Source organism: Lactuca virosa, chromosome 3 (genome assembly GCF_052849685.1).
Source record: "Lactuca virosa cultivar CGN04683 chromosome 3, Lactuca_virosa_CGN04683_v6, whole genome shotgun sequence".
Lineage (NCBI taxonomy): Eukaryota > Viridiplantae > Streptophyta > Magnoliopsida > Asterales > Asteraceae > Lactuca > Lactuca virosa.
The window spans coordinates 166,954,803-166,979,854 of record NC_136428.1 but is presented as its reverse complement, the minus strand read 5'-3'; the positions used below and the strand labels follow the sequence as shown (position 1 = coordinate 166,979,854).

The 25,052-nt window shown below is 41.9% G+C and overlaps 1 protein-coding gene and 1 long non-coding RNA gene across 2 annotated transcripts; both read left to right on the top strand.

Moving 5' to 3' along the window:
- The first annotated feature begins 4,215 nt into the window (after nt 1-4,215).
- LOC145166788 (uncharacterized) lies at nt 4,216-7,243 on the top strand. Its single transcript, XR_013740722.1, has 3 exons — nt 4,216-4,860; nt 6,446-6,533; nt 7,205-7,243. It is a non-coding gene; the product is annotated as an uncharacterized LOC145166788 (long non-coding RNA).
- Nucleotides 7,232-10,407, top strand: LOC145166787 (uncharacterized). Its single transcript, XM_079085828.1, has 2 exons — nt 7,232-7,256; nt 8,448-10,407. Exon 2 carries the CDS (start codon nt 8,571-8,573, stop codon nt 9,666-9,668), a length of 1,098 nt encoding a protein of 365 aa, XP_078941954.1. The 5' UTR covers nt 7,232-7,256; nt 8,448-8,570; the 3' UTR covers nt 9,669-10,407.
- Nucleotides 10,408-25,052: the final 14,645 nt, after the last annotated feature.

The following is a 25,052-nucleotide window of genomic DNA, read 5'->3' as shown; positions in this document are numbered from 1 at the left end:
CTTCCATATAATATAATGTGGACTAAAACCATGTTGAAGTATATGAAATTTCATTATGGCTAGTAGTATAAATTTATTGACATTACATTTGTTACACGGACATCTGATTTGACCTTTGTTATCGACGTGTGGTTTGGACCTCTCGAGAAAAGATTTGAGTCCTTGTTGGAACAAGGTAGAGTTACGGTTTTCAATAGTAGTCCACGTTTTATCAATACACATGTTGCAACTGAAACATAAGTTAGGTTTTAGTGTTTACTCTACAAGAACTAGAATTAGGATTGAATATTTATAAGGATAGAGTAACCGCTCAATCAGATGGAATAGAAAACCGGACAACAGGAGAGTATTCACAAGGGTAGGCTTCTAAATCCATTGTACTTTTAGCGTCGTAATTTTGATTTTTACTTTTTATTATGGCATTATACTTTCAACGATATTATATATTTGTTATTTATATCATCTTTTTTCTCCCAAATTTTGATTTTTAAACCCAACTTATTTTTGGTTTTATTTTTCTATTTTGAGTAATTATAACTTAGTAGATTTAGCGTCTTAATTTTTTATTTTTATTTTTTCTTATAACATTGTACTTTAAACAATATTATATATTTGTTATATATATCATATTTTTTTTCCTATTTAACATCGTCACTTTAATAGAATTTTTTTGAAAAAAAAAATAGAGACAAGGTATTTTTAAGAACCAACGTCGTCAAATCAATCCATTGCATATTTTTAAGATATAACATTTTTCATTTTTAGTGTCTCTTAGTTATTACATACGTCTTTTATTTTATTTTTATTTTGTTTTATTTAAAATAGTAAGCTATTACTGTTTTCCTTATGGATACTATAACGTTATATGTTATTAAATTTTTAAAAATATAATTTATTTGATGGTTTTAAATAAATTTTTCATTAAAAAACAAGTTTATATTTGTTTATTGAAGATAACATCTTCAAAATTGTTACCCATAATTAATATTTATATACAAGCTAATAATAATAAATATTTCATAAGTCTAAAGTTCATACCAAATTAACAAAAACAATTTCACATATGTATACATTCATAAATTCATATATATACACTTAAACACACATTTTCATATACATTTTTTTCATACATACACATACATATACATTTTTTTCATACATATTTATACATACATATTTGCATATTTTTGATATAGCATCAACGAAAACAACATTTTTCACATACCAATTTCACAGCATCACAACAATCATACCAATTTCACATCACAAAGTCAAAAGTTCATACCAAACAAAAACAATTTCACATATATATACATTCATAAATTCACACCATCAAATGAAGTTAATACCAATTTGACATACCAAACCAAAACAAATGAAGTTCATACCAATTTCACAGGATCAAAAGCTTCACAAAATTACAACAGTCAAAAGTTTCACATTCAATTTCACTGGGAAAAAAATGAACACAGTACCAATTTCATATATATATATATATATATATATATATATATATATATATATATATATATATATATATAAATTCAAACCATACATGTTCTTGCCGGAAAAACAAAACTACAATCGGTAGTGATGTGTGGCCTTCGAATGGCAGCTTAAAAACATAAAAAAAATCATTCGTTGTTAGTAGTGTTGTTCAATCGGCAATGGAGAAAGAGAAATAGGTAAGACAAAAGCAACATCGCCGGAGATACAAGGTCGGAATCCGATGTGACAGTCGACAATGGAGAGGTGGCAGTCGACGACAGTCGGTGGAGTTCACTTTCGAGGTTAATTTGCTGTGGGAGTCGGCATTGGAACTCAATCGGCGGTGGAAGTCGGCTTTGGAGGTCAATCGGCGGCGGAGAGCGGCGTCCTCGTGATTGATGTCGGAAATCGTCGCTGGAGCATGTCAAAATCGTTACAGAGAAAAATGTGTTTGCGGTCGTGGAAGATGAACTAAAGGGGCAAACCTTTAGCGGCGGCGTTAATAGCAGCGACCCGATCCCCATTAGCGGCGACCATCTGGAGGGAACTCAATGCGCCATTTCTATAGATCATGGACCGTTGGATTGGGCGAGAATCGTAGAGCCAATATTTAGTCTAATGTAGACCTGGCAATTTGATATACGACACGATTAACACGACACGAACACGATACGAGTTTTTCGTGTATGTGTTTTCGAAATTCGTGTTTCGTGTTTATTCGTGTCTGACATGTATTTTAAATTCGTGTTTCGTGTCTTACACGTGTCAAACACGAATTTACCTGTTTAGACATGTATAAGACACGATACAAATCCGTGTTGACATGTGACACGTACAAACACGTATAAACACGTATATACACATATATACTTTAGGGTTAAATTTATATGTATAATATATTAGAGACCAATTTTGTAAAAGTCAATAATTAGTTTATAGGCTAGCTTAAAAAAAGCCATTAAAAACGTGTCTATTCGTGTTTTCGTGTAACACGGCTAAAAAACGTGTCTATTCGTGTCGTGTCACGTGTCACACGAATTTTTTACGTGTCGTGTTCGTGTTTGATACCCCAAACACGTTTTATAATTCGTGTCATGTTCGTGTTTAACAAATTCGTGTCGTGTAAATTCGTGTCTGACACGAATACACGACACGTAGACACGGATTGCCAGGTCTAGTCTAACGTTGGTCAACGGATCGATACCAATAGCGGCGACATGTCGTCGCTAAAGATGCCGTCTCAATTGCTTTCCACAAAAACAAACCCTATCCGTTCGATCTTTTCCGAACCAAGGGTCAGGATTGAAAGTTGCGTGTCTCGGACGGATCTAAGGTCCAGACCTTTAGCGACGTCCCTATTAGTGGTGACACCGAAGTTTTAGCGGCGACACCAAGCGTGTCTTGTCTGGTGTCGTCGCTAAAGGACATGTCGTCCCAAAAAGCGACGTCCCTAATACTCTTTATTCTTGTTGCGTCGGCATCCTGATGTACCAAAAAATGATTTCAAAATTGTTACGTCATCAACCGAAAATGTTGTTTCCCGTACGAGACTGACAGGTCTATGTCGACGTCGGCTGGTTGTAGTCCCTTATTTTTTACGACCGGTTTTGCTATATTACCAATGATGACGTTGTAATAGCTTGCTTGTTATACATTCCTTGTAACAAGTTTATAGGAAAAGAGATAAATGATAAAATAACTATTGGTTGGCTCACTAGCCGAGGACCGGTGTAATTGGAATAAGTATAAACTTTAAAAATAATTTGTAAAGGTTTTAAAAAAAAATATGTTTTATTCATTATGTTATTTAAAAACCTGTTTATTTCCATGTATGACAAATACGCCTGGGGGGTCGTGCAGTTACTTTGAGTTGCGGAAGATTCTTAAAAAGCTACATAAAAATCATTTTAATGGATATATAACATGAAAACAAAGTGTGAAACTCGTAAATAATTTCAAAACTCAAACCACATGTAGAACAAATTCAAAACTCTAAAAATGTAGTTCAGATTTCAAACTATAAATGACTTTTCGATTTAGATATATCTTTTCGAAACTACCTGAAAAATTTGGTGTGAAATTTCAAACTACATTTCAGAAAAAATCTATTTTTGAATGCATTTTGTGAAAAAAATGTGAGTTTGAAACTTTAAAAATTTCAAACCCTTTAAGTTTCTGGCTTCCAGCGACTGTTTAATTTTGTATATATACTTGTTATTTTCTAATATTTTTAAGAAGATATGGTCCATATAAATTATTTATTATTGAAGTACAATTAACTCATCACGTGGCCGACCACCTATGCTGAAAATGGACAGACTCTAAAATCATCGATTAAGACCTAAGAATGGAAGATGTACCTCATAAACCATATCATTGAGAGCCATGGCTAAGAGTTCAAGGATCATCACTTCTTCTCCCTAATATGGTCAAAACCATACTCCCTCCGGTCACCATCTCATCTGAACGACACTTGAGAAACACCGAGAAATCATAATGGAATTGTTGATAGTATGTTTTTATTACACTTGATGGACTTGTATTGGAGATGTATATGTTCCCTTTGTTCAATCGAAAACATTTTTTATTTTGAAAACATTTGAGAACAAAACCACTAATTTCAAATCTTTGAAATTTATAAGTTTTTTTTTTTAAATTTATTATTTTCATTAATTAGATATAAAAAAACCCCAACCCCGTCTACCCAACCCCACCCCACCAAACTGATCGGATGTCCCTTTTTCCTTTCACAATTGAAGTTGGACCACCAATGACCACCGGACCACCGATCGTCGGACCGCGCCTAATCGACCGAAACACTGCCGGAATGACCAAACCATCGCCGTGATGCTATCTCCCGACTCTTTACAAATCGAATTTCACATCCCGATCTGGTTTCACAAGTCATCGTCGATGAGAAATAATTTTTCTGACCTGCTTTCACCAGACATCGTAGAGGAAAGATAAATTAAGTAGCTCAGTAATGACGTGGTATTGAGTCCAAGGATCGGTACACCAGAGAAATGAAATCAACGCCGAAATGACATCAAGCTCTTCAATTAATCTTCGATGTTCGATTATCTGATCGGATCTTCGCTAGAAGCCTCTGCTTCGCTGCAACCGACCTCTTCACGGCAATGGAACTCGAACTCACACTATCAACACATATATTAATAGGCGGCTATAAATCCTCAGGCGAATTGTTTTCGATTATCGCTGCTGAGAAAAATTAGAAATGCGATGGAAATGATGATGCAATTGGTACATAGAGGAAATATGTGATGATGTGGAAGCCGTCGCCGGAGAAGAAGTCGACGTCGGAGTAGAAGTCCATGCCCGAGAAGAAGTCGCTGGAGAAGAATCGGCCACCAGGTATGAGAAACGGCGCTTCATGTTTGAAATTGGTATGTTTTTTACTATTTTGACCTTCTAATTAGGGTTAATATGCAACTGGGCCTTAAATATGGTGATGGTTTTAAATATGGACTTATTTGTAGGCTTAAATTTATTAATATGTAATGGTCTATAATATCACAGAGTTAGGGTTAATATGTACAGAGTTGTCCTTCTATACGTCTTTAGATCAAATGATAAAAATAGTACATATGTTTAAAATCGAATGTCATCCACTTTTTCAAGTTTTTAAATCATAAATATATTAAATATGACCCTTAAAAAAATATATTATTTTTGTTATTTATTTATTCATCTTTAGAGCAAATGATAATAATAGTATATATATTTAAAATCGAATGTCATTCACTTTTTCAAGTTTTTAAATCATAAATATATTAAATATCATCCTTCCAAAAAAAAAAAAGTATATTATTTTTGTTATTTATTTATTCGTCATTAGATCAAATGATAAAAATAGTATGTATATTTAAAAACGAATGTCATCCACTTTTTCAAGTTTTTAAATCATAAATATATTAAATATGATTATAATTCTTCTAATATTAAAATAATATTTAAACAAAAAAAATGATATATGAAAGTTTTAAAGGTTTGAATCCATTTTGCATCATAGTAGACATGTATGACTATCCCATACTTATATGAAATTAGTGTACATTAAATCCGAATTTTATTGGTCGTCAATCTCTTAAAGTTGGATGATTAACTTTCTTCAAAATGAGTTTTTATTTTAAAGTAATTTAGGTTTCAATTTTCCATTTTGGAATACAGAATTAAACATCTTTATGGAGATTATAAAAAATGTGTTTTATTGGTTTTGACCGCAATCGTCAATCACATAAATCATATATGATTATATGTATTTAATCATATAAATCATATGTGATTAAATACATATATTCACATGTGATTTATACGTATCTACACACATATAATTTATGTGGACAAGGTTCATATTCGCATTTTCGGCTCAGTAGTTGTTATTATATTTAATCACATGTGATTATACGTATCTAATCACATATGATTTTAATGGACAGTATTTGTTTTACGTTTTCGATTCAGTATTATCATGTATTTAATCCAATGTGATTATATATATATAACCACATATGATTTATGTGCATAAGATTTATTTGTGTCTTCTTGATTCAAAAGTTGTTAGTTGACCACATAAATAATATGTGACTAAATACAAATAATCATGCGATTATATGTATTTAATCTGTAACATTCGGATTCCCAGGTATCTTATTTTAGTTATTTATTTTGGGTTTTATGGAGGGACTCGGCGAGTAGACGCTCAGACTCGCCGAGTAGGATCGCGAGTTCTTGACTGGATTAATGACCGGACTCGACGAGTAGATACGTGGACTCGGCGAGTCCGCGCTGTAAAGTGAAACCCTAAATCCCCGGGCCTGTGCCCTATTTAAAGGCCTTTATGGCCTCCATTTGCGGCCAATGCACCCCAGAGAAACCCTAGAGAGAGCAGTGAGAGAGTTGAGAGCAAGAAGAGGCTAATACATCACTTTTGGTGTAGTTTTGCTAGAAGGAAGAAGGAAACACCCATCTAGAGCGTGAAGGGAGCTTGGATCTGGGCTAATCATCTTGAGAGTTCATCTCTGGAGGTATAATCCCTTCTATTTCGTGTTGATATGATATATTTCATGATTTTAGGGTTTTTACCTCCATTTTATGTAAGATCTAGTGAGTATGAGGCCCCCTTTGTGTTAATAGCATCAGATCTGGACCATGAGAGGTCCATAGAGTCACTATCCCTCAGCTTTATGCAAGCAAATGAAAGATTGGGGACTAGGTTGCCATTTTTAGAGTTATTTCTCCATTTATGACTTGTTGTGGGTTGCATGCACGTAAAGGTTGCACCTTTACGTGACATTTGAACATTTGAAAGGTAGATCTGATAGTTAGGGAAGCAGATCTGACCTTAGGAGGTCATTTGAGGATGAACATGGAGGCAACTCGCCGAGTCCATAAGTGGACTCCATGAGTCGAGTCGGGGTTGCCCCGCGATTCGTGACAGGTGTAACCCGTCGAGTGGAAGGATGACTCGACGAGCCAAGAGAGGCTGAAAGGATTTAGAGGACCCGCATGGACTCGCCGAGTCGCCCTTGTGCACTCGACGAGTCGGGTCAAAGTTGACCGTTGACTTTCGTTGAATTTAGGGTTCTGGTCAAGACTGATTCAGGAGAGTTCAGGGAAGGGTAGAATGGCCTTCTACCCAATCTGTAGAGATGAGATCATGAGTGAATATTGATCGGGGATGTTATCTGAATAATAGGAGGAGGCTAAGTCGGGACGTTGAGCACGAGAGTTTATCCGACTTCATTGAGGTGAGTCTTCTCACTATACATTACCTAGAGTGGTATTTATGTGTAGACCAGAGGGTCTTGTATGCTTACAGTGTATGCTTACAGTGTATATATATAAGCTATGTGTATATATATAAGTTATGTGCATTGTGTTGTATGTATGCTATGTGTTGAACAGACCGGGCCGGAGGGCCCAACGATATAGACCGGACCGAAGGGTCCAACGACACAGACTGGACCGAAGGGTCCGACGAGCTATGACCGGACCAGAGGGTCCAACGAGCTACGGGACTGGAGGGTCCCGCTGAGACACATCGACCGGAGGGTCGTATTGTAGCCTCGAGTGGCGTATGTGTTACATGTGGTATTTTGGGGAACTCACTAAGCATTTATGCTTACAGTTGTTGTGTTATGTGTTTCAGGTACTAGCGAGGATCGCGGGAAGGCGCCGGCATGATCCGTACACACTGAGAGGATTTATGTATTTGAGGATCTTGGGATTTGTTTATTGAGATAACATGTGTTACATTGGATTACTATGATATTTTATGAATGAGAGTATGTTTTTAAAATGAAAAATTGTTTTGGAAGTTTACGTCGTTACAAGTTGGTATCAGAGCCTTGGTTTGAGAGACTCGGATACACCTCCGGGCGTATCTGAACTCAAACTGAGGATTTGAGAGAATTTTTCATAAAAGAAACAATTTTTCCAAAAGAGTAAAGGACTTTTGAGAAAAGCAGAACGAAGCAGTGTGTACGATCAGCCAGTGCCCGAACGGTGATTTCCCAAAATACCCTTACATTATGTGTTATGAGATATTATGTGATATGTTATGCATGCTAGAGTAGGCTAGGTATTCATGGTTAGGACTAGAGTGCGCCTGATTTGTGATGCCTTAGCCTAGGAGTTACTGCTACTATGAGATACTTCGAGAGTAAGTAGGTAGCAGCGAGGAACTTATTAGTGGTCTACCAGAGAGTAGCCTGAGTTTAGTGAGATATAAAGTACTTGTGATCTGGGATCCTAGGAGGAGGACTTGGGGTGAATACCGATGCGTTGTGGAAGGTAGTATAAGGGCCCGTACTACTGGAAACACCAGATCGGTGAGCAGTCCAAGTAAGAATCCTCAGGGTACTAAAGAACAAGTAGGGTTGAGTATCGAGTGCGAGTATACTCGAACGAGTCTCTGATTCTTTTGTGTTGTATTTCAGAGACATCATGGTTGGGCGCGCCACCACCCAGGAGGCAGTGGTACCAGTGGTACCAGCGATGAGGAGATTCGTAGGTTGATTCACGAGGAGGTGGCTGCGGCCATTTGAGCTGAGATACCAGAGATGTTTGGGTCTATCAAGACCACGCTGATCGAGACTTTTGATGAGCGGTACGCTGCTCTTACTGAGGCTGCTGTTGCTGCGGCCACTGCAGCTGTCGCTCTTGCCAGGCCCCAGGGAGGTGACTCGTTGCTGTACCGAGAGTTCAGCAACACGAAGCCACCAGAGTTTGATGGGACGCAGGACCCGATTTCTACGATGAGGTGGATTTCTGACATCGAGGGATGCTTCTACACCTGCTCGTGTCCGGAGCATCTGAGGATTAGGTTTGCGCTTAACCAGCTTCGCTTGGGAGCGAAGGATTGGTGGAAGTTTGTGACGGCAGACTTCACTACGGCAGAGCTTACTACGGTGACCTGGGAGAGGTTCACCACGATGTTTCGAGATGAGTATGTTCCCCCTGTGGAGAGGGAACGTCTAGCCCAGGAGTTCTTATCCCTCAAGCAGGGAACTGAGCCTGTGACGGTGATTACGAGGATGTTTCACGAGAGGGCGTTGTTTTGCCCTGAGCACGTGTCGACTGAGCAGGCATGTATGAGCCGATACTTGAGCATACTGAGGAGGGATATCCGTGAGTTCGTGGCGAACTCGTCATACCGGACATTTGCCGAGCTTCAGGCAAATGCCCAGAAGAGAGAGATTGAGCTGGAGACTCAGGTTAGGGAGGAGGCCGAGTCTCAGAGGAGGGACAGGCGATCGGCACAGGCGCAACCGACAGCCAAGCGGGCAAAGCCCGCTGATTCGAGATCTGGGGGTCCGAAGGGCCGCACTTGTGGGAAGTGCGGCAAGAGTCACGAGGGGGTGTGCAGAGCTGGGGTGTGTTACAAGTGTGGGAAGGAGGGGCATTTCGCGAGGGATTGCCCGAAGGGATTCTCGGTTTGCTTTCATTGCAACCAGACCGGCCATCGGAAGGCCGAGTGCCCTCAGCTACTACAGGGATCAGCACATGGGTCTACACCTGCTGCTAGAGCTATCGAGGTCCGGCCAGCGAAGGCCGAGGCACCGAAGGCTCGCGGGAGAGCCTTCCAGTTGACAACGGAGGAGGTCCGCGCAGCACCCGATGTCGTGGCCGGTATGTATTCCTTTACTTACCTATTTTGAGTTTGAGATTTTGTGCTTATATTGTGTTATGCTTAGGTAATTTTCTTGTGAGTTCTGTACCTGCGTTGGTGTTATTCGACTCGGGTGCGAGTCGATCTTTCGTGTCATTAGCATTTAGTCAGCACATCAGTGTTCAGCGAGAGGCGTTGAGTTGACCTCTACGAGTTTCTATAGCCGACGAGCGAGCGTTGTATGTTACTGATGTGATCCGAGGATGTGTACTCGAGATCTTCGGCGTTGAGTTTCCTATTGATTTGGTCCCGATTGCGATGGGAGATGTCTGTGTCATCGTGTGCATGGACTGGTTGAGCACGTTTGGAGCGGTTATCGACTGCGAGCGACAGTTGGTGACCATACGAGATCCTAGTGGGAGAGTTCTTACGGTGTACGGCGAGGGTACCCGTTCAGGGTCAGCATTCTGTTCGGCTGCTAGAGCGAGGCAGAGTCTACAGCAGGGCTGTAGTGGGTTTGTGGCCTACGTGATGGACACACGAGTAGCAGCGGAGAGGCCTAGTTCTGTTGATGATGTGCCGATAGTGCGTGAGTTCCGGGACGTTTTCCCGGAGGAGTTGTCTGGTGTGCCTCCCAAGAGGCAGGTGGAGTTTCGCATCGATTTGGTTCCGGGAGCGGCGCCTATCGCCAAGGCGCCCTATCGCCTTGCGCCACCAGAGATGCATGAGTTATCCTCACAGCTTCAGGAGTTATTGGGGAAGGGATTTATCAGAGCGAGTAGCTCGCCGTGGGGAGCGCCGATCCTTTTTGTCAAGAAAAAGGATGGTTCACACCGGATGTGCATTGATTACCGGGAGTTGAACAAGTTAACGGTCAAGAACCGTTACCCACTGCCGATGATTGATGATCTGTTTGATCAGTTGCAAGGAGCGTCTTGGTTCTCCAAGATTGATCTGAGGTCTGGATATCATCAGACGAGAGTGCGTGATGAGGATGTCCAGAAGACGGCGTTCAGGACTCGTTACGGGCATTACGAGTTCGTGGTGATGCCTTTCGGGCTCACCAATGCACCGACAACGTTCATGGATCTCATGAACAGGGTGTGTAGGCCGATGTTGGATCGATCGGTGATCGTGTTCATCGATGAATATTGGTGTATTCGAGATCTAGAGAGCAGCATGAGGAGCATTTGAGGGAGATCCTCGGAGTTCTGAGATCGGAGAGGCTTTATGCCAAATTCTCCAAGTGTGATTTTTGGTTACGAGAGGTCCAGTTCCTGGGACATCTCGTTAATCAGAATGGGATATTGGTCGATCCGGCCAAGATTGAGGCGGTGATGAGTTGGGAGGTGCCGAGGTCCCCCACCGAGATAAGGAGTTTTCTGGGGTTAGCCGGCTATTATAGGAGATTTATTAAAGATTTCTCCAAGATCGCCGTGCCTCTCACCAGGTTGACCCGGAAGGGCGTTACTTTTTCGTGGGGTCCTGAGCAGCAGGCCTCGTTTGAGACTCTTTGCCAGAGGTTGTGCGAAGCCCCGGTGTTATCCCTTCCAGAGGGAATGGAGGATTTTGTGGTGTACTGCGACGCATCGATATCAGGGTTGGGTGCGGTGCTTATGCAGAGAGGGCATGTGATAGCGTATGCATCGAGGCAGCTGAAGCCTCATGAGACGAGGTATCCCACCCACGATCTGGAGTTGGGGGCAGTGGTGTTCGCCCTCAAGATCTGGCGCCATTACCTGTATGGGGGTCGGTGTACCATATACACAGACCACAAGAGTTTGAAGTATCTGATGGATCAGCCCAACCTGAATATGCGCCAGAGGAGATGGTTGGATGTGGTAAAGGATTACGATTGTGAGATCCTGTACCACCCGGGCAAAGCTAATGTTGTAGCTGATGCGCTGAGTCGTAGGGCGGAGAGTGCCCCGATTTGAGACACTTGTATGCGATTGACAGTGATGACTCCGGTGTTGGACACCATTCGGGAGGCCCAGGCAGAGGCCGTGAGACCGGAGAACCGCAAGAGAGAGCGGGTGATTGGGCAGGTACCTGAGTTTGTTACCGATAGTCGTGGGCTGATGACCTTTCAGGGTCGGATTTGGGTGCCGTATGCAGGCGGGACGCGCACCACTTTGATGGAGGAGGCGCACCGATCGAGGTTCTCGATCCATCCCGGGGCCACTAAGATGTATTTGGACCTGAAGAGGGACTATTGGTGGCCCTGTATGAAGAGGGATGTAGCATGGTTTGTTGAGAGGTGCTTGACCTGTCGCAGGGTTAAGGCCGAGCACCAGCGTCCGCATGGCAAGTTGCAGCTACTTGAGGTTCCCCAATGGAAGTGGGAACAAATTTCTATGGATTTCATCACCAAATTGCCGAGGACCGCACGGGGTGTCGATGCAATTTGGGTGATCGTCGACCGGCTGACGAAGAGCGCACATTTTCTTGCTATTAGTGAGAGCTCTTCTGCTGAGAGGCTGGCAGAGTTGTATGTGAGGGAAGTGGTATCGCGGCATGGGGTGCCGATCTCGATTGTGTCAGATCGAGATGTACGTTTCACTTCCAGGTTCTGGAAGAAGTTCCACGAGGAGTTGGGTACGAGGTTGCATTTCAGTACCGCCTACCACCCCCAGACGGACGGACAGAGTGAGCGGACGATTCAGACACTCGAGGACATGCTTCGAGCATATGTGTTGGACTTCGGGGGAAGTTGGGACACGTACTTGCCGTTGGCTGAGTTTTCCTACAACAACAGCCACCATTCGAGTATTGGTATGCCTCCCTTCGAGTTGTTGTATGGGAGGAGGTGTCGGACTCCCATTTGCTGGGGAGAGGTAGGGCAGCGTGTGATGGGTAGCACCGAGATAGTGCTTCAGACGACAGAGCAGATACAGCAGGTTAGACAGAGGTTATTGATGGCTCAGAGTCGTTAGAAGAGTTATGCGGATAGGCGATGATCCGAGCTTGAGTTCCAGGTGGGAGACTTCGTACTCCTGAAGGTGTCTCCTTGGAAAAGAATGATTTGGTTCAGGAAGAGGGGCAAGCTGGGGCCCCGGTACATCGGTCCGTTTAGAGTGACCGCGAGAGTGGGCAGGGTAGCGTATCGTGTGGAGCTACCTGCGGAGTTGAGCCAGATTCATTATACCTTCCATGTGTCTCAGTTGAGGAAGTGTATAGCCGATGAGTCAGCGGTAGTGCCGCTGGAGGACATTCAGGTAGATGCGAGGTTGAATTATGTTGAGAAACCGATCGCGATTTTGGATCGGAAGATCAAGGTTCTAAGGAACAAGGAGGTGCCCCTGGTTCAGGTCCAGTGGCAACATCAGAGAGGGTCCGAGCTGACTTGGGAGCCGGAGTTGGAGATGCGGGAGCAGCATCCAGAGTTGTTTGCGGGGCAAGACTTCGAGGGCGAAGTCTGATTCTAGTGGGGGAGAATTGTAACATCCGGATTCCCAGGTATCTTATTTTAGTTATTTATTTTGGGTTTTATGGAGGGACTCGGCGAGTAGACGCTCAGACTCGCCGAGTAGGATGGCGAGTTCTTGACTGGATTAATGACCGGACTCGACGAGTAGATACGTGGACTCGGCGAGTCCGCGCTGTAAAGTGAAACCCTAAATCCCCGGGCCTGTGCCCTATTTAAAGGCCTTTATGGCCTCCATTTGCGGCCAATGCACCCCAGAGAAACCCTAGAGAGAGCAGTGAGAGAGTTGAGAGCAAGAAGAGGCTAATACATCACTTTTGGTGTAGTTTTGCTAGAAGGAAGAAGGAAACACCCATCTAGAGCGTGAAGGGAGCTTGGATCTGGGCTAATCATCTTGAGAGTTCATCTCTGGAGGTATAATCTCTTCTATTTCGTGTTGATATGATAGATTTCATGATTTTAGGGTTTTTACCTCCATTTTATGTAAGATCTAGTGAGTATGAGGCCCCCTTTGTGTTAATAGCATCAGATCTGGACCATGTGAGGTCCATAGAGTCACTATCCCTCAGCTTTATGCAAGCAAATGAAATATTGGGGACTAGGTTGCCATTTTTAGAGTTATTTCTCCATTTATGACTTGTTTTGGGTTGCATGCACGTAAAGGTTGCACCTTTACGTGACATTTGAACATTTGAAGGGTAGATCTGATAGTTAGGAAAGCAGATCTGACCTTAGGAGGTCATTTGAGGATGAACATGGAGGCAACTCGCCGAGTCCATAAGTGGACTCCACGAGTCGAGTCGGGGTTGCCCCGCGATTCGTGACAGGTGTAACCCGTCGAGTGGAAGGATGACTCGACGAGCCAAGAGAGGCTGAAAGGATTCAGAGGACCCGCATGGACTCGCCGAGTCGCCCTTGTGCACTCGACGAGTCGGGTCAAAGTTGACCGTTGACTTTCGTTGAATTTAGGGTTCTGGTCAAGACTGATTCAGGAGAGTTCAGGGAAGGGTAGAATGGCCTTCTACCCAATCTGTAGAGATGAGATCATGAGTGAATATTGATCGGGGATGTTATCTGAAAAATAGGAGGAGGCTAAGTCGGGACGTTGAGTACGAGAGTTTATCCGACTTCATTGAGGTGAGTCTTCTCACTATACATTACCTAGAGTGGTATTTATGTGTAGACCAGAGGGTCTTGTATGATATGTGTATATATATGAGTTATGTGCATTGTGTTGTATGTATGCTATGTGTTGAACAGACCGGGCCGGAGGGCCCAACGATATAGACCGGACCGAAGGGTCCAACGACACAGACTGGACCGAAGGGTCCGATGAGCTATGACCGAACCAGAGGGTCCAACGAGCTACGAGACTGGAGGGTCCCGCTGAGACACATCGACCGGAGGTTCGTATTGTAGCCTCGAGTGGCGTATGTGTTACATGTGGTATTTTGGGGAACTCACTAAGCATTTATGCTTACAGTTGTTGTGTTATGCGTTTCAGGTACTAGCGAGGATCGCGGGAAGGCGCCGGCATGATCCGTACACACTGAGAGGATTTATGTATTTGAGGATCTTGGGATTTGTTTATTGAGATAACATGTGTTACATTGGATTACTATGATATTTTATGAATGAGAGTATGTTTTTAAAATGAAAAATTGTTTTGGAAATTTACGTCGTTACATAATCACATATGATTTATGTGATTAAATACATGAGAAAAATAATTGAATCTAAAACTTGAAAATGAGTTTTACAAATCATATGTGATTAGATACATTTAATCACATGTGATTATATACACAAGAGCAACTATCGAAATCAAGAACGCAGAAAAAAATTAAACATAAATCATATGTGATTAAATACATATAATCACATGTGATTAAATACATATAATCACATGTGATTAAAAACATGAGACCAACTATTGAGTCGAAAACGTGAAAATGAATATTGTCCATATAAATCATATGTGATTAAATACATATAATCTCATATGAGTATATGTATCTAATCACATCTGATTTATATGGACAAAAAAATAATGTCAGTATAAATCATATGTGATTAGATACATATAATCACATATGATTATATACATGAGAACAACTATTGAATCAAGAACACAAAGATAAATATTGTCCACATATATCATATGTGATTAAATACATATAATCACATGTGATTGTATGTATCTAATCACATAGAATTTATATGGAAAATATTCATTTTCGCGTTCTCGATTCAGTTGTTGTTCTTATGTATTTAATTATATGAGATTATATGTATCTAACCATATATGATTCATATGGACAATATTTGTTTTCAAAATATCGTTAAATAGTTGTTCTTTTACATTTACTCACATATGATTTATGTACACAAGATTCATTTTCGTGTTTTCGATTAATAGTTTTTCTTTTTCCACATTAATCATACGTGATTAAATAAATCTAATCATGTGTGATTATACGAATCTAATCACATATGATTTATGTGGAAAATATTCATTTTCGCGTTCTCGATTCATTTGTTGTTCTTGTGTATTTAATTACATGAGATTATATGTATCTAATTAGATATGATTTATATGGACAATATTCATTTTCACATTCTTGTTCAATAGTTGTTCTTGTACATTTAGTCACATATGATTTCTATACACAAGATTCATTTTCGCATTTTTGATTAAATAGTTTTTCTTTTTCCACATTAATCATATGTGATTAATACATAAAATCACATATGATTAAATACATAAGAAAAAATATTGAATCATGAATATTATCAATATAAATCATATGCGATTTGATACATATAATCACATGTGATTAAGTACATGAGTACAACTACTGAATTGAGAAAGAAATAATGAATCTTGTCCACATAAATCATATGTGATTAAATACATATAATCACATATGATTAAATATATTAGAACAATTATTGAATCGACGTAAGAATAAATATTTTCCATACGAATCATATGTGATTAAATAAATATAATCATATGTGATTAAATACACAAGAACAACTATTGAATCAACACGTGAAAAAAATATTGTCCATGTAAATCATATGTGATTAAATATATATAATCACATGTGATTATATGTATCTAATCACATAGAATTTATGTGGAAAATATTTATTTTCGCGTTCTCGATTCAGTTGTTGTTCTTGTATGCTTAATTACATGAGATTATATGTATCTAATTATGGACAATATTCATTTTCACATTCTTGTTCAATAGTTGTTCTTGTACATTTAGTCACATATGATTTCTGTACACAAGATTCATTTTCGCGTTTTTGATTAAATAGTTTTTCTTTTTCCACATTAATCATATGTGATTAATACATACAACTACATATGATTAAATAAATAAGAAAAAATATTGACTCATGAATATTATCAATATAAATCATATGCGATTTGATACATATAATCACATGTGCTTAAGTACATGAGTACAACTATTGAATTGAGAAACAAATAATGAATCTTGTCCACATAAATCATATGTGATTAAATACGTATAATCACATGTGATTAAATATATTAGAACAATTATTGAATCGACGCAAGAATAAATATTTTCCATACAAATCATATGTGATTAAATATATATAATCACGTGTGATTAAATACACAAGAACAACTATTGAATCAACACATGAAAACAAATATTGTCCATACAAATCATATGTGATTAAATACATATAATCACATGTGATTTAATACACGATGCCAATTATTAAATCGAAAACACGAAAATAAATACGGCCAACGTAAATAATATTTTATTAAATACATATAATCACATGTAATTATATGTATCTAATCACATATGATTTACGTGGACAATATTCATTTTTGCATTCTCGATTCACTAGTTTTTCATGTGTATTTAATCACATGTGATTATATGTATTTAATAACATATAAATCATATATGATTCGATACATATAACCACATGTGACTCGATACATATAATCACATGTGATTATATACAAGAGAAAACCTAATGAATCAAAAACACAATAACAAATCTTTGTAGGTGGGGGTGGGGGTGGCGGCGGCGGGTAGTGGAGGCGGGGTGGTGGTGACTGGTGGTGATGGTGTATGGTGATGGGTGGTGGTTAGTGGGTGGGTGGTTGCAAGTGGTGGTGATAGTGACGAGTGATGGTTTTGGTGGGTGGTGGTGGCGACTGGTGCTGGTTGGGTGGTGATGGTAGTGGCGGGTGGCGACTGGTGCTGGTTGGGTGGTGATGGTGGTGGCGGGTGGCGGTTGGTGGTGGTGGTGGTGGGTGGGTGGTGGTTGTGGTGGGGGTGACGGGTGGTGGTAGGTAGTGACGGGTGGTGGTGGTTGGGTGGTAATGGTGATGGTGATGGCGAGTGGTGGTGGTTAGTGATGGGTGGTGGTTGGTGGTGGTGGGTAGTGATGGGTGGTGGGTAGTGGTTGGTGCTGGTAGGTAGTGATGGGTGGTGGTGGCGGATAGTGGTGAAGGTGGGTGGTGGTGGTTGTGGTGGGTAGGTAGTGGTGGGTGGTGGGGTGGTGGTTGGTGGTGGGTGGCGGTGACAGGTGGTGGTAATGGGTAGTAGGTAGTGTTTGTTGGTGGTGGTGGCGGGAGGTGGGTGGTGGTGGTTGTGGTGGGTGGGTGATGGTGGGTGGTGGGTAGTGGTGGGTGGTGGGTAGTGGTTGGTGGTGGGTAGTAGTGGTGGTGGTTGCCGATGGTGGTGATGGGTGGTAGGAATTGGTTGTTGTTGTTGGTGGTGGGTGGTAGTTGGTGGTGGTGGGTAGTGATGGGTGGTGGTGGCGAGTGGTGGTGATGCGTGGTAGGTAGGGGTTGTGGGTGGTGGTGGCAGGCGGTAGAGGTGAGTGGTGGTGGCAGGTTTGTGGTTGTTGGGTGGTGATGGTGGTGGCGGGTGGTGGTTGGTGGTGGTGGTGGTGGGTGGTGGTGGTGGGTAGTGATGGGTGGTGGGTGGTGGTTGGTGGTGGTGGTTAGTGATAGGTGGTGGTGGCGGGTGCTGGTGTTTGGTGGTGGTAGGTAGTGATGGGTGGTGGGTGGTGGTTGGTGGGTACTGATGGGTGGCGGCGACGACGGGTGGTGGTGGGTAGTGGGTAGTGATGAGTGGTGGGTGGTGATGGGTGGTGGTGGGTAGTGGTGGCGGGTGGTGGTTGGTGGTGGTGGAGATGGGTGGTGGTGGTTGTGGTGGGTGGATGGTGGTGGGTAGTGGTTGGTGGTTGTGGGTAGTGGTGGTGGTGGGTGGTGGTGATGGGTGGTAGGTAGTGGTTGTTGGTGGTGGTGGCTGGCGGTGGTGATGGGTGGTGGTGGAGGGTGGTGGTGGTGATGGTGGTGGCGGGTGGTGGTTGGTGGTGGTAGTGGTGGTGGGTGGGTAGTTATGGGTGGTGAGTGGTGGTGGTTAGTGATGGGTGGTGGTGGTGGGTGGTGGTTGGTGGTGGTGGGTAGTGATGAGTGGTGGTGGCGGGTGGTGGTGATGGGTGGTAGGTAGGGGTTGTGGGTGGTGGTGGCAGGCGGTGGAGGTGGGTGGTGGTGGTGGTTGTGTGGTGATGGTGGTTGTAACAACCCGATATTTCAAGTCAATGTATTGACTAAAAGTCAAATGTGGTAATCCCTTTTTGAATTAATTGAAATAACATCAAAAATGAAATGTTTGAAAGTCTCACTTTGAGTGTACTAAGTGGTAGATATCGTAACAAGGTTTCCAAAAACATAAAGAACATTAAAATCCGAGTTATAACGAAGGAGTTATGACCAATTGAAGATCCGAAACAAAACCGACAAAACGTTGTTAAGCGTAAAATTCGAAATTCCGATAAAATACTTTTTAGCCTTAGGTATCTAAATGAAAGTCGTAGATATCATTAAACCGTAAACATACATAAAAAGAACGCCGAAATCTGACTTCGTATGAGGAAGTTATGATTTTTCAAAGTTTCGGACATAGCAGTAGACAGCTAAAAACTCGAATTAGAGATCGAACGACTTTTTGCCAACATGACCTAAACGAGAATCGAAGATCTCATCAATGGTATTGCCACGGTATAAAGTCTGACGAAAACGGACATCGAATAAAGAAGTTATGGATTTTTAACGGACTTTTCCTGTCCCGGCCTGTTAAAAATATAATATTAAAAATAAATTCAAAATTAGCCAACAAAGTCTAAACGAGAGTTGTAGAGCATAATCTCGCCTACGCGTGCATATAAAGAACGTCAAAATCGGAGCTCTTATGCGAGAGATATGAATTTATGAAGTTCGAGACACGAAAATCGAAGTTGTCAGACAGCTCACGACGTGAGCCAGAAGATTCACGACGTGAGTCTGTGATTGAGGGGTTCCAGAGCTGTCAGCAGGCGTCTCGTCAGTGGAAGAGGATAAGGGTCGACCTCACGACGTGAGCAACCCAATTCTCACGACGTGAGACTCCAAAAGTTGGCCTATAAATAGATCTGAAGGGTTTTCCGAGTTTAGTTGCTCACTTCTTCCCTTTGTCGTGCTTATGCTCTGCGTTTAACCCCTCGAAGCCATCCCGAAGCCCCGGTTATCATATTCAAAGTCCTAAAGGACGTTTTACGTTCCTGAGATTCCCGAGGATCCCGAGAATTCAGCTTTCTCCAGTCGAAGTTCTGCTCGACTTCTGTCTCACTTTCTTCAAACTACCAGGTGAGTTCATACCCCCATTTCTACGCTTTTAATTGATTTGAAATGCTTTTGAACACTTTACGGGGGAGAATACAAGTAAACACACGGTTAATCTTGTGTGAAAACATCTATCTTTCGTTATACATTTCAGATTGTTTTTAATAACTATCATATGGATCATGTCTAACATACAAAACATCTTACTTTACTTTACCCTCACGGAATGAAACATGAGTATAAATATCATAAGCTCTATTTATACGTTTACATCATATTTAGGGTAACCACTTTCGTTATGACATCTTTATACATACAAGAACATACAAATCATTTTATGCCTTTATTATCATTATGAAAAAGGATAATCGTTACAGAAACAAACATATACATTTTGATACGGGACTTAATTGAGAATTCGTGAGGCATTCATCTTCAATATACCTTTTAAGGTACCACTAGAAGTCCTGTTTATAACCAGAATCTCCCGTCCGGAGAACGTGACAAGTGTGTATAGATCTATACGGGACTAATGATCCCGCACCCTGACTGCTAGCTACAGTCCCCGGGGTGACAAGTTTCATCTCATTTCGACGCCTGAAGAACGTCGCTACAGGAAAACTATGATAGTACGGTTATAAAAACTCACTGGATAGACAATTGTTATGGTATTACGTTTTAATGGGGAAAAGTAACAAATACAGTTCTTTTCACATTCAAATACAAATCTTCTTGTAGTTTTGTTTTATAATAAGACTATACATCATCTTTTGAGCATGTCATATTTGCTTACAGGTTACGGTCTTGGACATTTAAGACTGTATCTCATTTAGGAAAATATAGGATTTTCCTGGTTCAAATACATACAGTTTATACAACGATCTTTCATACTCATTTCATACATTTGTTAGAAAATATCGGATTTTCTGGAAAACATACACGAACTTTCGAATGACATACATTTTATCAAAACACTACTTATGAACTCACCAACTTTATTATTGACACTTTTTCTTTGAAATAACTTGTATTCTCAGGAAACGCTAAATCAGGTAGCAAATACTTTTGAAGACTAACGCGCTGGCGTTAGTAACATATTTTGGATCACCATATTGTATTTGATATTTAAACATGTAACACATACAATCATGTAAACTTTTCAAATATATTTATATTATGGTGGTGTGTACTTTCTTTACTATTCAATTGTTATGATACTGTACATGACGTCCTCCGCCCCCGAACGTTTCTGCCGTTCTGGTTTGGGGGTGTGACAGATTGGTATCAGAGCGTTGTTTATAGTGAACTAAGTATATCTAAACCATTTATTTTTGATATACAACTATAAACACAACTGGGCGAAAACACTCTGACTGAGAGTTATACTTTTAAAATGAAATTTTTATAAAGTATACATGCATACATTGCATAATAGGGCCAGTATCATATTGAAAACAATACAGAAGTATTATAGATGAGTTGTGCAGTGCAGGTATGCCTTGGAACATGTAATCGGAACTGGGATGAATATAGCCTGATCAACTATATTTGTCCGAGAGCCGACTAACGTATGCCAGGGAGTAGCTGCAGTGGACAACAAGTCTAAAAACTTACCAAAAACATAACCTTTTTGAATCAAACATAACATTTAGAATACTATAGGAGTATTTGGTAACTGCAATAAGCTTAAACTTTGATGCTTCAGTATGTGCTTTAGTTTATAGTAAATTCTTAACCCTATTCTCGTATAGACACTATGGCTGGATTCCACCCACCAGGAGACCCCTAGTACCCCAATCAAGGCAACGGGGGATAGGAGGAAGACGACCCAGAAGAGGATGAGGAACCCATGGAGGAGGAGGAAGAGGAAGGCTCTGATGGGACAGACTCAGAACCAGAAATAATCAATCCACCAGCCGTCCGACCTCATGCGGTTCGAAGAGGTTTTCAGGGACCAACTCCCGTCTGGGGAAGTCACATTCACCATTGGTGTCAACAGCAAGGATTGCGCCCTCCCTAGGACATGCGTCGGGACTTCTACGACGTCAGTGGTGGAAGTTCAGCTGACCGGGCTCTCCCAGTCATGGTGGGCAAAATAGCCAACCAGTCCTACCAATCAGGAGTTCAAGCGAACCGGATTCGCGAAACCGACGTAGAGGTACAAGGTAACACAACCGATATCCGTCGCCTGGACAGGGTGCAGGAGGATGCCCAACTCCACACCGACACACTCCAAGACCAACTAAACACAACCCTCTCTGAGTTAAGAGAAATGAGGGAGCAGCAAGCCACCTTTGACAGGCGTCTCATGCGGGCCAAGCAATCAGACACGGAGTCAAGCTCCAAGCGCAAACCACATCGCAAGTAGTACTTGCCCGACTCCCAAAATTTTGTTATAGAATAGGATCTCGAATAAAAGTCTTACTTTTTTCTAACTTTTGCAATCGGAGACCTTTAGAAAGGTCGAAAATTTTCCTGACTCCAAAATGTAACCCAATATATGTTTAATATATAAGGAAGTACTCTTTTTGTATGTTAATTCTTTTCCTACCACTCGAATTCATAAGTTTATCTATAAACTCTAATTATGAATCAAAATCGAGAACCTTGTTTATGTCGAACCCAATTAATGAAATGTTGAAAATGGTTAACTCATTAACTCACGACTTTCAAACATGTGAGACTTATTGTCTTCCATTAACTTTGTTTCAGCACGATGCCTCCTCGTAGGTCAGCACGCCGAAATACGACACTAACACCGCCACCACCACCTCCAACTTACGATCCCGCTATGGTACAGGCTGCCATCACTGCAGCAGTAGCAGCTGCGCTATCCCAAATAAACTCTAATGGAGCCGGAGGGAGCGGGAGTAGTACCAATCATCAGAACCATGGCACTGGTCATGGTCATGTTAGGGAATGCACCTACAAAGAATTCTCGAACGCCAAACCAAAAATGTTCAACGGCACTGGAGGAGTCATTGCACTTATGCAATGGTTTGAAAAGACCGAGACGGTCTTTGAAATCTGTTCATGCCAAGAAATAAGCAAGGTCAAGTTTGCTGCTTGTACCTTCACGGACCGAGCCCTCACATGGTGGAAGGGCCATGTGAAATCCGTATCTCTTCCAGTCGCCAACGCCATGAACTGGGAGGACTTGAAGGTCCTACTGTTAGAAGAATACTGCCCGAGGGGCGAAATTCAAAAGGAACAAGAATTATGGAACTTGAAAATGGTTGGTTCTGACCTAGCCGCCTATACGGCCAGGTTCAGTGATTTGTCAGCCCTATACCCGGGAATGGTCAACCCGGAGCCGAAGAAAGTGGAAAGATACATCTGGGGGTTGTCACCCCAGATTCAAGGGCATGTTTTGGCTTCCAACCCAGTCACATTCAACAGCGCAAAGCGCCTGGCTCAACGACTAATCGATCACGGGGTTAAACAGGGTACTATCACAGTTACTGCTGACCCTCCGAAGGAGGTAGAGGACCGAAGGAAACCCTGGAACAAGAGAAAGGGGCAAGCCCCGCAAGAGAACCCCAAGAGGCAACAGTTAGTGATAGCTCACGCTGTTACTGTCCCTACCACCCCCGCACCAATAAAGCCGTACATCGGCAATCTGCCGAAGTGCAATAGGTGCAACTTTCATCACCACGGACCCTGACGTGAGATGCATTTCACCAAGTGCAACCGGAAGGGACACACTATCCGCTTCTGCAAGGAACCAACCCAACCAACCGCTCCAACCGTAAATGTGGGAGTAGGTCGTACTTGTTACGAGTGTGGAGCAACGGGACACTTTCGAAGGGACTGCCCGAAAGCAAACAATGGGAATACTGGGGGAAGTGGCCGAGTATTCGCAATGGGCCAGGAGGAAGCCGTTGCAGACCCCACTGTTGTTACGGGTACGTTTCTCCTCAATAACTCATATGCATATATGTTATTTGATAGTGGAGAAGTGAGGAGTTTTGTGAGTCATAGTTTTAAAAACCTACTCAAACAAATCCCTCAATCATTAAGTGAAACTTTTATAGTAGAAATGGCTAACGGGAAAACAGAAAGCGCTAAGGAAATATACTTAAACTGTACCCTCTCATTAAACAATAATTCCTTTCCAATCAACCTCATGCCAGTCTCAAGAAAAAGTTTCGATGTCATCATAGGCATGCATTGGCTAAGTTCTCATCGTGCGGACATTTTATGTTACGATAAGGCCGTTCGCCTTAATCTGCCAAATGGCGAAGCCCTCGTTATTTATGGCGACAAACCTAGCACCCCTCTTCGTATCATCTCTTGCATCAAGGCTCAAAAATATTTACGCAAGGAGTGCCACGCGTTCTTGGCACATGTTGTGGATGTGAATCGAGGAATAGAAGACTTCAAGGGCGTGCCTGACGTCTGTGACTTTCCTGATGTCTTTCCTGAGGATCTTCCAGGAGTACCGCCTACGAGACAAGTCGAATTCAGAATCGACTTAATTCCTGGAGCCACCCCTGTGGCCAAAGCGCCGTATCGCTTAGCCCCAACAGAGATGCAAGAACTATCCAGTCAACTGAATGAATTACTCAGCAAAGGATTCATCCGACCAAGCTTCTCACCTTGGGGAGCACCAGTGCTTTTCGTGAAAAAGAAAGACGGATCATTCAGAATGTGCATCGACTACCGGGAACTCAACAAACTTACCATTAAGAACCGGTACCCCCTACCACGAATAGACGATTTGTTCGATCAAATCCAAGGAGCAAACTACTTTTCTAAGATCGATCTGAGATTGGGATATCACCAGCTGAGAGTCCTAGAGAGCGATGTTCCTAAGACGGCCTTCCGAACCAGATACGGTCACTACGAATTCGTAGTGATGCCGTTCGGACTAACCAATGCACCCGTCGTGTTCATGGACTTAATGAATCGGGCATGTCGTTCGTTCCTGGACAAATTTGTGATAGTATTCATAGATGACATACTTATTTATTCAAAAAGTAAAGAGGAACATGGTCAGCACCTGAGACAAGTCTTAGAGACGTTGAGAACTGAGAAGCTTTACGCAAAATTCTCAAAATGCGAATTTTGGATTAGGAATGTGGACTTCCTAGGTCACGTGGTCAGCGAAGAAGGAATCCACGTGGATCCTTCCAAGATCAAGGCTATCCAGAATTGGTCTGCGCCAACAACGCCAACCGAAATCCGCCAATTTCTAGGCCTTGCTGGCTATTATCGCAGGTTTATACAGAACTTCTCCAGAATTGCAAAACCTCTTACCTCCCTGACTCAGAAGGGTGTAACCTACAACTGGGGGGAAAAGCAAGATACTGCATTCCAAACCTTGAAGC